We start from the raw sequence: 15810 nt of genomic DNA, 5'->3' as shown, positions 1-15810 counted from the left end.
ACACGCCCTCGGCATGCACTCGATGTGGTCAGAAGTCCCAGGACCGGACCAGTGCCAGGCCATATAGGGGGTCAACTCCGCAGAGGCGTCGTCGAGTCTTGCAATGGGATCTGCTCCACGGACCACTTAGAAGCGGCGATAATGGTCGGACGTTTATCTATTCCGAACAGCCGTTCTGGCCACGCCGCACCCGATCCAATCGCAACCTGAAAGGCGTTAACAAATTATTTGAAACATGTAGCGCCGCGTTGGCATCCAATAATCCTCCCCGATCCTTGCCATCCCCACCCCTCCCCCCTCCCCCCTCCCCCGTCACCCCTCTGGGCGGCAAGCAGGCGTTAATAGGCATTGCAATGCCAATAATTTGCAATTATAGTTAATTGTAATCGTCATTGCTGATGTTCCTCTGTGTGGCAATTGAGAGTTGTTACTCGGTTTTGTTTTTCTTTTATTGAGATTGGCTTGCTCACCGTGTGTGTGTGTGTGTGTGAGAGTGTGTGTGTTTCTGCGGCTCGGGGCCATTGCTATATGTACAACATTTCGTGTTTGCTTAAGCGATCGTTTTACTTGGCTAGACAAATGTTTATTAAGCCTATTACTTACTGGTGTATGTGTGTTCGCAGGGGCAAAACATCTGTATACATAATGCTGGCGAGCCTCGCTGGACATCAGGTGGATCCAAGGGAGCCATCTCCACCTTTTACATAATTACATACAATTTTAACGCGAATTCAAAGTTAAGTTGTTTGGCAGGCCACCAGATTTTAACCAGATGGTTTGCCCCTGCGCCTTCGAGTTGTTTCAAAAGCAGAGCTGTTTTTTTCGGATCTGATATTATAAACAAATTTTTAAGTACAGTTTACTTGTAAATCACAAGGCAAAAGTAACCATGCTTGGACTTTTTAGAACGCTTAAAAAGCGGTAACATTATTTAGGAATCGAGGCCAGCAAACTGCTCTGAAGACTTATGCCCTAAAATCGTTGCTACATCGAGAGTGTGAAATGTAACCAGTGTAGATGGTTGATATCGCTAATCTAGGACTGCGTTTGGCAGCTCTATTGCATCGTCATTGGAGTTCCTCCTCTGCTGCCCGAAAGGGCCTTAATTACTAGGTCGTAAGTGTACTTCTCGTATAGCGAAACTTAGATGCAAAGAGCTTAGCAATTATGACAAAAATATTACACTAGTTGAAGTGATCGGGAAATATCAATTCGCTTATTGCTGCTCCTTGGGAGCCGTACCTTAATGATAAGAAAAAATACTCAGTTCCAGTGTTCTCGATGCTCGGTGCTCGGATCCCCGCTCCTCGGCTCCTCGGACTCCTAGTACAGGATGCCGGGATGAACGGCCCCGCTGCGTTGGAAGTACACGTTCGGGTTGCTGCTCAACGTGGGCTCCAGCGTGGTATAGAGATTCGTTTCGTCCGGTCGAATAAACATGCCTATAAAAAAGTCGTATCATTCGGGGTTCACGAGTTGTTTTATGCCTCTTCGGAAAACCGTTTGCGAGCAGGTTGTGAGCAGTGCAATAACAAATGGTGGGGTTGCATTAGGTTATTAAACAGTGACTTTCCATGGTGCTGGTTAGCTTTTGAATTTTGATTAATAATATTACTTAGACTTAGTAATAGTGTACAGGGCCGCTTACAATAGCTGAGCTGCACACTTCAGTTTTAAAAGCCATCGAATATATGCATGTATACTCTATCTAGTTTAGGTAATTGAGCTTAAAACTCAGCTTGTGTAAAACGGTATTTTGAAATTTAACACATTTTTCCTGTAATCAAATCCACCACATTTTTAAGTATTTGGATGAAAAGTTTAATAAGTATCGCTTTAGATTAAAAAAGGAATACAATTATGAATTGAAAACTGTTTTGCTGCTTATTACTTTCTGCATCATATGGGCATTGATTATATTTTTCAAAACATGTTATTTTTTTTAGTTGGAATTTTGATCATATAATATATGGAACACTACTACTACTACTTATAGTAGCCAAAATATTTTTGGTGGGTATAGATACAGATAAAAATGTGTTGCTTTCCGTTATACGTTAACCAAGATCATCCAGATTGCATAACCTAGGTGCTCCTGCCCTGCAGACAAACGCGAATGTCCCTAGGGGATGGCTAGCAGGCGGTGGGTATTACCTGGCGCATAGCGCAACGTTTTGGCCAATTGCGCCGCTTGTGTCATGGAGGTCAGCGAGTTGCCCAGCTGCTTGAGGGTCAGCGGTGTGAGCGTGGGCGGTGCGGCCTGCTGCGGCAGCGGCTGCGGTTGCGGTGGCAGTGGCGGCAGCGGTTGCAGAGGGGGTGGTGCGGGAGGATAATAGCAGAACGGGTGCGGGCTCAGGTGTGCTGGAAAATAGTGATACATACGCGTATAGCTCGGCGGTGCGGCGGTGACGAGAGCAACCCGATCTGTCGGCGGGAAGTGGTGCGGTGGTGCGGTGGTGGAGGAGTGGGTGCGTGTGTAAAGTTACCAAACCATTAACAAAACCAGTCGTGACCCACACACACGTGTTGGTAGTAATACGTATAGGATAAACATATATGTACAGTAATTATTGGTTTTTGACAATAAATGTAAATTCAATTAAGTTTCGAAAAGGTAAAGATACCGGAAACAAAACCGAAAGAGTCAACCGAAAACGAAAAAGGTTCCAATGATTGATGAGCATAATAGTAATGAAAAAATTACAGAAACAACATGATCGGTGATCGGGTATTATGAAATGACATATGCAAGTGTGTGAGTGGTGAGCGTGTTCAGAATTTTTTGATTATGTTCATCGGAGTTTGGGGGTGAAGATGACGGTGGATTACGATAAGAAAGATATATATGTTGACGTTGCAGTGATGATGGTGATATTTTGTGTTGAGTTCGTTGTTGATGTTGTAGATGAATGTCGTGTTGGTTGGCGGTGGTTTTGATGGTAAATGTATGCATGACATGACAAATAAAAAGTAAACAAAACGGAATGAGACAATAATAAATATATATATTTGTATTTTCATGTGCCTTAGGTGCAACCAAGTCTTAGCCATGTGTTCGCAGATAAGTCAGTAAATGTGTCACAACTTCTGCCCATGGTCAGCCATAATTGGCATGACCCAGAGCCCGAACCCAGACGCAGATGTTCCCAATTCGTGGAAATTACCCTGCCATATTTCACACTTTTGCCGGCCAATTTATGGCGGACCTAATGATGTCAAGCGATTTCATGTCAATGGGTTGACTCGACACCCTCAAGCCATAGAGAAAGTCACCCTGGACTTGAGCGCGGTATGCATTTATTTTTGTTTTTACGGGTATTGGGCAAAAACCCGAAGCTATTTTCATTGGGGCCTTAATAGGTTTGAGTCGGATTTACAAACAGTTTTTGCTCTCGTTTATCCGTTTTGTGACCTTCATTAACTTAAGGGGTTATTAAAACCAGAGTGGAGAAATTCGCAGCGGCTTCCCATTCAGCATTTCAACGCGCCCAATAAAAAATGCGTTATGGGTGCACTTGCAATACGTGTAACCCGTGCAATTTTTCTCTCTTCTCAGTCTTGAGAAATATAGCCAAACCAGTTCGGGTCTGTGCTTATTTTTTGTTTCGCCTCCGATTATGAGAAATCCAGTTTCCCTTTTAGATAAGAACCAGCCCTAATTGTTTGGCTATTTATAACCTCCGTACACTTGTCATAATTAGTGGCCAGTTGGCCTGGCCAAAGCTCCACTTTCCGAGCCCTGGACTTCTGGCCAGAATTCATTTAAGGCCGGCAAAGCCTAACAAATGTGAGCCAAATCAGCCGCCAGCAGCTGGGGGTTATAACTCACGATTATTATTATATTTTCAACAGCTCTGTGAGCCATCCAGCCGCTTGAACCGAGCGGGGCAAACTGTGTTAATGACATGGAAACTGACTAAAAGACCAGAGAACCGGGCCGAAAAGAGAGGCTGGAAAAGCGGGGAAGCCGGCGACGACATTGAGGTATCTGCTGCTGCGGGATCTGAACTCTTGACAGTGCTAAATGCAGCAGTTACACACATGCCAGTCCCCTGGCCTCTTTTCCCCATTCCCCTTTCCCCTCTCCCCCTTCCCGGTGGCACTTTCTTGGTTTTCTAATTAACTTAGAACAAATACTGCAATTAAGCCCGCTTGTTTTTGTACGCCGCTCCGAGACTTCTGTTCTGCTTCTCCTGCCTTGAATGTGGAATTATGTGTCAGAAAATGAAAATGCATGTGTGAGTCTGAATCAGAATCAGAATCCGCTGCCGTGCCCGTATCTCCAGATGTATCTGTATCTGTATCTGTACCTGCGGTGGGCAGGCTTTGCATTTTGCGCTGAAAAAGAAACTAGTTTTCCAGCAACAGCAGCAGCAGCAGCAGTCGCCAGCTGAAGCGGCAAATTTGGCTTAATTCCGTTTTGGCCGAGACCAGCTAGAAAATCTCTTTCCCGATTCGCGCTGTCTGTCAGCTCATTTGGCCATTATGAATTATGTGCGCCGGCATTAAATACGTTGCTTTAGCTCCCAGCTGACAGCCAACTTAACGAAACGAGACGAAATGTAACGAAAAACGCTAATTAAGTGCAAATATGTATGGCCAGACTCGAGATTGGCCTCCGTGTGCATGTTCTCCACCTACTGGTGTTTTTTTACCTTTTTATCCCTGTGAGTGGGGGCGGCCGAGGGCCCAGAAAAGATTCTATATGGCTAGAGATGGCAGGAATACGTGACCCTGAATATTAATTTTCATAACAAATAAATTGGTATCTGCGGATACTTTTGTGTCTATGTCATTTCGAAGGAGATACCCCAAGGAATACGGAAAACTTCTTAAAAGAACATTTCCTCTTAAACTTTTGAAAATACTTTTGAATAGGGGATATTACAATAGGGGAATCATTAAGGCAACTAGTATGAAAAAAACTTTATGTCGAGTATGTTCAAGTCATAATCTATTTGTCAAATCAAACATATTACTCTTTTATGCTAGTGCATAAAGTTGATAATTAACAGCGGCGTTAAAAAACAGCCATACAAGTAAATACCTTGGTAATTGTTTCCTTGACTTTATCTAGCTGAAGCTCTGAGTTTCTAGCTCAGTAGAAATATGTGCCCACAGCATGTTTTCCCGGCTACTGTAGAGATTCTTTGTATGAATTATTCCCCCTTTAAACTGAGACGATTTATTCCGTCTTCGTTATTTCCCCACTTCTAATTCCTCCTTCCGTGTGCTCGCCTCGGCTGTTTTTACTTTTCCTCACTTGCATTTAATTATTTCTGCCTCTTTCACCGGCTGGGGAAAATTCATTAAAATTGCCCATCTCTAGAGCGGAGTCAGAGCCACGTTTTGCATTTTGCATTTGCAGCTCGCAGTTTGCAGTTTGCAGTTTGTCGGCTTGCCCCCGCCCCATGTGCATCTGCTTCCTTACCCTAAGCCCAGTATCTCCTATCTGGCTGGCAACAAGTTAAAGTTAAACCAACTGCCGCACGTTGACTGATTGCTACGTGCAGATTGTCATTGTTCGCCTTTGTTGTAGGCTCGGTTGCCTCTGCCTCTGCCTCTGCCGCTGCCGCTGCCGCTGCTGTTGTTCTTGCCACAGCCGAGTTTGCTTTTGTTGCTGTTGCTGCAGCAGTCGCTGTTGCTGTTGCTGTTGCTGGTGCTGTTGTTAGTTGCTACATACTTTGCAGACTTGAGTAATTTCTTCGGCGAGCGTTCCTTTTTTCCTCATTGGCTCCGGCGTTGACTCTTTCTTTCTGCCTCCAACTGCAGCGGTTGCAAAGGTTGTTGCTTTTGCCTTGGCCGTTGTCTGGGTCTTTGAGAGTGAGTTGCCAGATGTTGTGATATCACGAAGCAGCATTATAACTAATTGGCCACGTTCGTTCTAAGCCATCCCCCTATCCACAGCGGGCCCTCCTCTCGCTCCTCCAGCCAGAGTTCATTGTCATGAACTGCGCTGCGGCGGTTTTCCCTCCCATTTAGAGGCGGAAGAAAAGCATTTTCACATGCCCGCAACGCTCAGCAATTTGCATATTTCGGTTAAGGGCGTATGACCTTCAAATTGCTACAATTCAATTCACATTTCAGTTAAGTGTGTGCTTAAGTTGATTTGCGTGGAGTGAAGTAACGAGCTGCGCAATCTTTAGCCGCAAACCGTAGATTATTCTTCTGTTCTGTTATCATCTAATGGAGCTACTAACCTCCGAACTCGAATCGATTATATTCTGTTTCGTAAATTGGCACAAAAAAACAGGTATATCATCACGATATGCATTCGATACTACTAGTCTTAAAATTTGGTATTTTTCTACAGCAATCCTAAGGATAACAACACATTTGCCTAACAGGTTGTATGAAATACAATATGAAGCATATGAACCTGGCCACAATATTTGTGTATCAGCTAGTAGCTATTTAGAAGCTATAGGTAGTAAAAGTTTTCCCAAATAAATTCCACGAAAGGAATTGTTTATACGCAGTAAAAACAATTCATTTCGGGGAGTTTATTTGGGAAAACCTTGCAATCTAATTTAGCTTTTCAGATATAAATTTGGCTATAGCATATAGCAATGAGTAACTCCATCAATGATTAAAAGCAAGGAAGAGTAATTTCGTTCGAAAACTATGTGGGCTGTCAGAGTCCAAACATATAAATCAGTAATACATTTAAATACAACCATTAATAAGTGGACTTACGGATTTATAGGCTCGCAAGCACTAACTGTTGGCAGTGATTTACATTTGAGCTCGACACTCAGGGAGTTTAGGATCCCTAAATCAATCACTCGTTGCAAACTGAGCCGTATCGCGCCTTTCTCCAGCCCCCTTTGTTGGCATCGCTGGGCGGCAACCGCAGGCCGACGAAGATACCGTAAGACCAAGGCGATCTCCTGGCCAATTTAGCGTAATAATTTCAGCATGTGCAGTTGGCACACGGCTCATTGGCTCATTGGCTCGCCCAGCTCCACCAGCTCCACCAGCTCCACCGGCTCCCGCGGCTCCCGCGGCCTCCCCGACTGCCGACTCCCCTCGATCGGTTGGCCCGAACCGCTTTGAGCCGGGCCTGGCAAAGAGCTGGTACCAAGACCTGAGTTGGCTTTTCCGCTTTCGGTTTCATTGCCGCAATTCGGAACTGGTTATCGATTACGCTGCTGGCCGGCTGCTGGCACTTCTAGGCAAAACTAAATATCATCGCCTCGCAGCATCCCATCCCATCCAATCCAGCCCGGCTCTCCGCGGTCGCGGCTCTTATTGCAAACCGCTATAATTTTGTGGTAATATACAGTGACGCTCGTTTCAAGCACGTGCTGGCAGCATTTACCCAACTCATATATTAAGTCCCATACACAGGCGCTGCCGCGGACTGCAAACTGAAGTTGGATACGATACTCAAGAACACGTACTTCACAGATTTGTACATTACGCCATCGTCATCATGATGATCATCATCTTTCCCATCATCGTTGTCAAGTTATCTGCTCCGCGCCGTTCAGTTCTTTTCAGTTCTATTCTTTTGTTTTTGCTCTTTGGTTTTTCAATTTCAAGTTCGTTGCCTCAGTCTTCGGTCTGCTGGTAGTGGTCCCCGAACAATTGAGGCTAATCGAATCTTTTTTATGTCATATTTTCGACAGCTGACGCTGGTCGAACCGTTTCGATAGGTGCCCCAAGGCAAGTTGGGTTCTAAACAAAGCCAGGTTAACAGAAATCATTTGATTCAAATTGTTGCTTGATGTTCCTTTCAAATTGCTTCAAATTTGGGTCTAATATTGACAGCTTCAATAGCCAAACAGAACAATTTACAGAACATTTTTCGAGATGCCTTTAAGATTAATTTCAAGGCAATAATGGGAAATAGTCATAATACCCCCATGTATTCAGTGATTATTTTAACTATATTCGCGGTTTAATAAAAATTAGAAAAAAATGTTAATGTTTTATCCTATTTTTTTGCACATTAACTATTTGTTTTTAAAAAGCAAAAGCCTCGTTTTTCGCTGAGCGGGTTGGTACTTTTATTTGCTTTATACCAAAAGTTTTGCTAACCTTTTTCTAGGTCAATTACTGTAAACATAAAAGACTTAAGCAACAAACTCCATATTTGATAATGTTTTTAAAATATATTGAAAATGTACACAAAAGTATTCGAATTTTTTTGTAATATATTTGCCTGTTCTTAGGTTCTTAGGTTCGTATTCCTTTACAGAATTCTTGTATAATTTTTTATGTTCTCAAGCAAAAGACTGAGGCAACGAACTTTTTTCGCTTTTACAGACAGTAACTTTATACTTTCCAATTACTTTTTGTACAAAAATAATTCTTTTAAAGGGATCTATAATCGTCATGGCCATAATTTATTCACTTCTCATAACATAAATGAGCTTTCTTTGGCATTCGGCCCATTCGGCCCATTCGGCCCATTCGGCCAACTGGTTTATGACAATGAAGCAACCTCTTGGAAGTATCCATCAATAACACGCGAAACCTCGGCCCGAGCTAAGCTTCAGGTCCTCAAGTGTGCAGAAACAGAAAAAATAACAGATACAAAGCCAATCTCTGGACTGTTCACAGTTAAATGACTATGTGGCCTCCCTGGGCTCTTTATTGACAAATCCCCATCGATCGATAAACATGCAAGACAAATAGACAAAAACTTCCGCACGGGTCTCGGGAGTGAAGCGACATGCTTTAACCTTCCAAGGTCTGCCCCGATCTGTTTGGATCTGCTTGGATCTGCTTGGCTCTGCCCGGCTCCACGGGCATGAATGATTGATTTTATGTATGTGGCTGCCTGGCATAAAGTCACTCAATAAAATTACAAAAAAATGCGACGTCGCCGGAGAACAAAGAGCGCTGGCAGATGCCCAGATTGATGGGCCCGTCTTACTGACCAACTGGCCAAGTGGCAGCGCTGCCAAGTCGAAGATGGGACACTCTGCTCGCTGATAAGGTCACTGGATTGTCTCGGGAGGCTTCGCGCACAGATTCCAGTTGCAGTTCCCCCACCAAGCGGCCGGGCCTCAGGGCTTAGGGTATAATGATAACATCACGCCGCGCAACGGAAGTATGTACGAGTATCTATTTTTGTGGCTCCGCCTGTCATCGCGCCGCTCGTTGTCGACAGCTGCCCGAAGCGCTTACAACAATGCGACTTCAATTAAAGCAGGCCCGGCAACCTTGAACTCTCGTTCAATCAGCGGCAGTGGACCGCTCAAATCAGCAAGGCCCCACGACATCCTTTCGGCCATATCCAGAAAAACCAGGCCCCACACAGAAAAAAAAAATTTCTATATATTCGTTGTGCTTAATAGAAGAAAAAAATCGTATTGCTTATATCATTCAACTAACAATGTTTGAACGCTGGAAATCATTATTGTCGAATATAATACTTGTGTAATGTAAAAACTAACATGAAATATGCGTATTTCAAACTGATAATACATTTCGGTAGAAAAAAACGAAAGACTGAGGCAACGAACTTCTTTGCTTTTCGGGCATCTACTTCTTATTTATTTTTTATTAATTATCTCTAATTGCTAGCTCTTTATAAATAAATAAATAAAAAATAAAAGAAAAATAGCGTATTGCTTATATAATTCAATGTACAATGTTTGAACGCTGCAAATCTTTATTGTCGAATATTCTACTTGTGTAATGTGAAAACTAACATGAAATATGCGTACTTCAAACTGATAATACATTTCGGTGGAAAAAAACGAAAGACTGAGGCAACGAACTTCTTTGCTTTTCGGGCATCTACTTCTTATTTATTTTTTATTAATTATCTCTAATTGCCCGACATTGTTAAAATCATACAAAAGACTAAGGAATCAAAGTTCTGCTCTCCTTTTCAAGCAATAATTTACTACTTTCCAATTACTCCTGAGTGCAAAGTAAATTCTTATGTATATAATAAGAGATTGTCTTGTCATAATATAAATGAACTTTCTTGAGCTAGGCCTCATTTTGTCAACTGGTTTATGACATGCGGTCTTCCATGTGAAATTGATCTAAATTTTTTTGTGTGCAAGAGAGACCGCGAAAGAGGCTGTCAATCTGAGTTTACTCCTCGCCTTCGACTCCATGGCAGCAATCATCAGAAACTGCTGGCCTCTGACTGCGCCCTTCCCCCCTTTCCCCCTCCCCCCGCTGAACCGGCCCTGCCCTTGCCCCGGAATCTTTTGGCCCGGCTCATTCCTTGGCGTCAACGCCGTTAGCTGTCGTTTAGTTTATTGTTGCAAATTGTTCAGTGAATTATGTGCCGAACTGCTTACTGCCGACGACCACACACACATGTGTCGATGAGTGTGTATATTCGAGGGCTTGGCAGGAAATTCGATATTATGGGTTTATTGGAAATGTCTTTCGGTTCCCCTTGCGGTTTTGGCTTACCCATTGGGAGACTTCTAATTTGGAGCAAATTATGAGTTATTGCCATAAAGGTTCTGTGGGACTTTTATTAACTAAGTTATTTAAGTTTATTCAAATGTACGAGTGCATTCCTATTACAGTCTAAAACACTGCAGATGAAAAGTACAATTTTTTGTTTACGCCCGAGTCATTGGCTTCTCGAACTACTCAGTCTTGTAAACAATCAAGAACCCCAGCAATAGATTGCATCTTACTTCAGAGGCAAGACAGCCAATAATTTGCCTCTCCTTAAGCTGTCAACTCGCCAGCCAAATCAAGTTCGTTGCCCAAGTCATTTGCTCTTCAATCAGCCGGAGCCGGAGCAATGGCACGAAAAGGGAAAAACTTTTGATTTTTCTCTTGCCTCATCGCCTTATGTAAATTTTTAGCCGCTGCCCACATGCAGCTCCAGTTTTTTCTTTCTGTGCCCTTAATCAAGCCGGAACCCTTGCTGTCGCTGCCTTTGGCTCACTTCACTCAGCCTGCTTCGAAGTCGAAGTCGAAGTCGAAGCCAAGTCGGAGTGGAAGTGGATGTGGAAGAGTTAGCGAGACAACTACACAACCCACACACATGTTTCTGGATCGGATCGGATTGGATCGGATCGGGTTTGGTTATGGGCTGAAGCTGAGCTGAAGCTGAGGTATAGCTTGGGTATGGTACGATAATGGCAGCGATTGCAGCTCTCAGCTCGGCTGATGTTTGCTCCTTTGCTTGTTAAGCTCTGAGCCTACTTTGATTCCGCTGTGTACTTTGTGTGTCTCCAGACATTTGTCTCTGGCTCTTAGGGTTTCTGCCTGCTGCTCGGCTGCCTGGCTGCCTGGCTGCCTAGTTTTCGTTCGCCGTTGATTTCTGTTGCCCCTCAAATGCACTTTCAATTGCAGACAGTTTGACGTATATATGTGTAGCCGGGCCAATGCACTATATCTCTCATTTATCTATCTATGTGCGAGCCTACCTATATTTCGTCTGTCGCCGGCTGCCTCACTTGCTGCCTTTCTTCAGCCGAGTCTGAGTCTGGGTCTGAGTCGGCATTGGAATTGGAATTGGAAGTGGAATAGGAATTGGAATTGGAATTGAAGTCGGAATCCGCGGCTCAGTCTGAGCTTAAGCTGCCCACAGGCACTTTGGCTTGTGGCTTGTGGGCCGTGGCCCCAACTCCCAATCGAACTCCCAATCCAACTCCAAATCCAACTCCAGATTCGGCTGCGACTGCGACTGCGGCTCTGGCCAAAGTTCCAGCTGCAGCTCGGCTTTTGTCCTGCCGAGTTGGCTTTCTTGCATGGCTCACACACCGAGTCGGATTTGGAGTCGTCGTCAAGTAGCTGCCATGTAAAACGCTTCCTACTTTTGCCTACCAGCGCATTGTTATAATTTGGTGAGCTATACACCGCCCGAAATGTCTGCCTTTATTTCACTTTATCAAATAAAGAAATTCAGCCGGTAATTTGTGTAATTCCCTCGCTTTCAATTACCTCAATTAATTTCGCAATTGCCCAGCGCTTTTCGCAGAGCATTTCAGCTTCGTTTTCCACTTGAATTAGCCCGAGTTTTCCTGTCCCATTTCCATTCGAAATGCTCTTTGCTGGCTGTAATCATACATTTGTGATGGATTTACTTTAATTAAATTACGTAAAGTGTTACATGGCGCAAGCACGCACATTTTGGAGTACCCCCGGTGGGGCCCTTCCTTCTCGCGAGTTTCCCCGTATCTTTCCACTTTGCCACACACATAAACCACTCGCTTGTGCTTTCATTAGAAAGCTGAAACAGTTTAAGCCTTTTACGGCTTCTTTTTGTTTAGAGAGAAGGAAAACAAAACTAATAACCTCATGAGATACAAATTCCATAAATATTGTTTTTTGTCAGCCAGTTCATAAATTGCCAAAAACTGCAAAGTCAGCTCTTATTGTTGGCTTTGTGAGATTCGGCTTTGACTCGTTTCACTTGCTCTTTGACAATGTGCCAAGCGATTTTCGTTTGGGGACAGGTCGTGACCACTTCCACACCGCCCGACAATGACATTTAACACCGCCTAATGGACAGATGTGAAATCCAAACAACACACTTTGGCGGTGCTGATGGCTTTATTTGCATCGCCAGAAATGATTTAAGCCGAAGCGGCGAAATCTAATCAAAGACCTAACCCGCGAACCTGGACGTTCTCACAACGAAAACGAAAGCTGGAAGGCAGATGGATGGATCGCCGAGTGTGAGCTCTTTTTACACTTGGCTTACACTTACACGACGACGGCGGCGTCGGGAAAATTAATATACCAAACAATTACACGGCCCGGCAAAACAATTTTAAGCCCAGTTAATGCCGACGCACAGTGGTCGGGAGCTACGCAGATTCGACGCGAAAAATTGTGCGCCATTGCAGGGGCCAAGAAATGAAAGCGCGCAAATTTGCATTCAAGCAAATAAAGCGGAGCAAAAGGAAAATTGCCATAGACACTAATTGGAAAAGAAATGCACAAGCAGTGGAAATGAAAATAATGACAGGGCGTGGATCGGGAAAACGTATAATTATTTTTTGACATTGGCAACGAAAGCAAAAGTGTTGAGGCAGAATAACTTTATGGCTTGGGGTGCTCAAGCAATAGTTCTTTTTACTTTCACACTTTTACAAACAAAATAGGTTACAGAACTAAATTAACTATTTCGATAATTACCCATTCGAATAGGAACAATTTGGCCCACTGTACCCTGCTACCGTCTGCTGGAGCTTGCAGTCTTTGAAAGTTAAGACTTTTGCTTTTCTGCTCCCCGACTTTGTTTTTGCTTTCAGAAAGAGCGGACAAATGGATAAACAAAAGTTCAAGAGGTTGCAGCCCCACCCCCTTGGCGCACATGGGGCAAGAAAAGAAAGTTATTACAAAACGAACGGAGGCTGACAGCTGACAAGATCGGAAGGAGGAAGGAGGAGGTCGAAGTGGAACCGATTCCAGCCGGAGCTGGGTCCGACTGCCCCGGGCAGAAATTGTGACAAATTCAGTGATCTGATTCTGTTCAGATGTACAAAGGAGCGGGACTTACCACCTCCGTTGTTGGCGCTGGAGCAGTGCTTCGAGCTGAGCCCCTGGCCCGTGTTGGAGGCCGAGTTGGGCAGGCCGCAGCCGCTCATCACGCCGTACTTGATGGGCTTGAAGTGGAAGAAGGAGGGCGAGTAGCCGGAGCCGGCGCGGCTCAGCGAGCTGAACTGCTCCTCGCGGTCCTCCACGTAGAGGCCCTCCTTGCCCATGGCGGCCAGCTGGCGGCCCTTGGGCATGAACATCACCAGGAAGACGGTGGCGGAGGTGGCCACCAGCCCGAAGGCCACGCAGGCGTCCTTGTGCCGCTCGGCCACCGCCAGCCCGCAGAGCATCCAGCCGAGCCAGATGGGGATGGCGCCCCCGATGGCTAGCCCGATGTAGGTGGCCTCGCGGTAGTTGTCCCGGATGCCCCGCGACTTGATGGCCAGCACGGCGATGAAGACGATCAGGAAGACGATGTAGATGAGCGAGAAGAGCAGCTCCGAGAACTGCGTTTTGCAGAGCGGGATCAGCACGGTGCTGACCGCCGCTATCCGGGTGTAGATCTCCGGAGTTCCGTCCAAGGTGGTGTACGAGGTGGGGTAGAACAGCGCCGAGTAGTTGGTCTGCGAGGCCACCGTGGAGCCGAGGAAGCCGCTGCCCATCACCGGCACGCTGGTGGTGTACACCTCCGGCGGCTGGGTGAGCAGCCACTGGCCCCCGATGGCCACCTGGATGAGCAGCGCGAACAGCAGCAGCAGGCCCTGGTAGGGCGCCGGCAGGTAGACGCCTCCGTTCAGGCTGATCAGGAAGACGCACTTGACGAGCAGCGCGGCGAAGACGAGGGCGTACGCCACGCCCACCCCGAAGCGGATCGCCCCGCAGCTGAGGAGCGTGGGCTGGGCGGTGATGATGGCGCCCAGGCTGGCGCAGGCGAAGAGCCCCAGGAGGAGCATCTGGCCGAGGAAGAGGTGCCGGCGCGAGGGCGAGGTGCGCCAGGCCTTGAAGAGCACGAAGATCTCGAAGGCGGCCATCATGAGCATGGTGAGGGTGGCCAGCACGAGCACCGGCACCACCCACGGCTCCTTGCGCAGCCCTGCGAAGGGCAGGTGGGTGGACACTATGCTGGGCGGCGTGCTGTTGCTGCTCCCTCCCGGAGCCACCCGCCCGGTGGTGCCCGCTGCCCGCGCCTTAGCCCCCAGACTGCGGCGGGGCGTGGCCGGCGTGGTGGTGGAGGTGGTGCTGCTGGAGCTGCTGGCGGAGAGAGTGGGCACCACGAAGAACTCCGTTGACATTTCCAGGCGGGCCGCACTCGAGACATTGCCGCTCGGGAAGAGGAGATCCAACTGCTTGGCCGAGCGCTGCGAGTGGGGCGCTGCCGGAGTGGTGGTGCTGGTGGTGGTGGTGGTGGTGGAGCTGGTTGTGGTACTCGTACTTGTACTGTTGGCATTCCGGCTGCCCGGCTTGAGCACCTGGTAGGCGTTGCGGTCCGACTCCTGGCTGGTGACCAGGCGCACCCGCCGCCAAATGTTGTTTCCGTTCACGCTGAGGCTGCGCGACGCCGGCGTGGTGGCGATCAGCTGCAGGACCAGCAGCAGGATCAGCAGCAGGTGGCGTCTGCCGGCCATTGGAAGTGGTGACCCCGAAAGCCTGGACCTCTGACCGATCAGACGCGGCGCATCTCCGCGAACGCACTCTATCCCGCACTCGCGATCGCGGTATTTCAGCTCGCAATTCTTCAGTCTTCGCAGTCTGGCACTCGATCTCGGTTCTGCGGTCTACGGTCTACGGTCTTCGGTCTTCGGTCTACTTGCTCTCGATTCTCGCGCTAACACGTCCGCTCGCTCCGATCGACCAACTGCGACTGACTGGCGGCTCTGCAAGTCCGGCTTTGGCCCGGCTTTGTCGTTTGAGACCAGTTTGACGGCGGCCCAGTCGAACTAACACTTGTTCGAGTTCGACGTGCGTTTGCTAACTCGGCCGAAAGCAGAGCGGCCAACAGCGCACCGCGATAGCGGTAAAGTGTGGGAAGGAGTTGCCCACAAATCGGGAGTTATAGGCATGAAATATGTGCCCAACTATTTTTATTTCCAGTTTTGAAATAAAGTATTCAATTAACCTTATCTTTTCACATCAAATCATACGACTTGTGTATATTTGTGAACAAAAATGTTTATTATAGCTTTTAAAGCTGATTTAAAGCAATCTGTCAGGATAAAAGAAAACTGTATAAATTAGAAATTGGTTGAAATCAAAAGAGGGATTTATGCCATTGTTTTTTTCAAAACATACCCCTGGCATTAAATAAAATTTAACGATTGATAATTTATTAAATTGATAAATAAATTGTAACATGTAATAGGCCCAACCATTCTGCTCCACCAACGGTTT

General features: G+C 46.3%; 1 protein-coding gene across 3 annotated transcripts; it reads right to left on the bottom strand.

Annotated features, from left to right (window-relative positions):
• Nucleotides 1-467: 467 nt before the first annotated feature.
• LOC108088912 lies at nt 468-15274 on the bottom strand. Of its 3 annotated transcripts, none has more exons than XM_017186924.2 (3): nt 13445-15274; nt 2155-2424; nt 468-1442 (listed from the first exon to the last, which is right to left on the bottom strand). In XM_017186924.2, exons 1-3 carry the CDS (start codon nt 15045-15047, stop codon nt 1324-1326), a joined length of 1992 nt encoding a protein of 663 aa, XP_017042413.1. In that variant the 5' UTR covers nt 15048-15274; the 3' UTR covers nt 468-1323. The 3 variants fall into 3 exon arrangements, with proteins under 3 accessions (XP_017042413.1, XP_017042414.1, XP_017042415.1); XM_017186925.2 differs by having other exon boundaries at nt 2155-2361; XM_017186926.2 differs by lacking the exon at nt 2155-2424.
• Between the last annotated feature and the right edge of the window lie 536 nt (nt 15275-15810).

Source organism: Drosophila ficusphila, unplaced genomic scaffold (assembly GCF_018152265.1).
Source record: "Drosophila ficusphila isolate 14025-0441.05 unplaced genomic scaffold, ASM1815226v1 contig_106, whole genome shotgun sequence".
In the NCBI taxonomy this organism is placed as follows: Eukaryota; Metazoa; Arthropoda; class Insecta; order Diptera; family Drosophilidae; genus Drosophila; species Drosophila ficusphila.
Note: the sequence above shows the minus strand (reverse complement) of the source record. Positions and strands in the feature narration are given on the sequence as shown.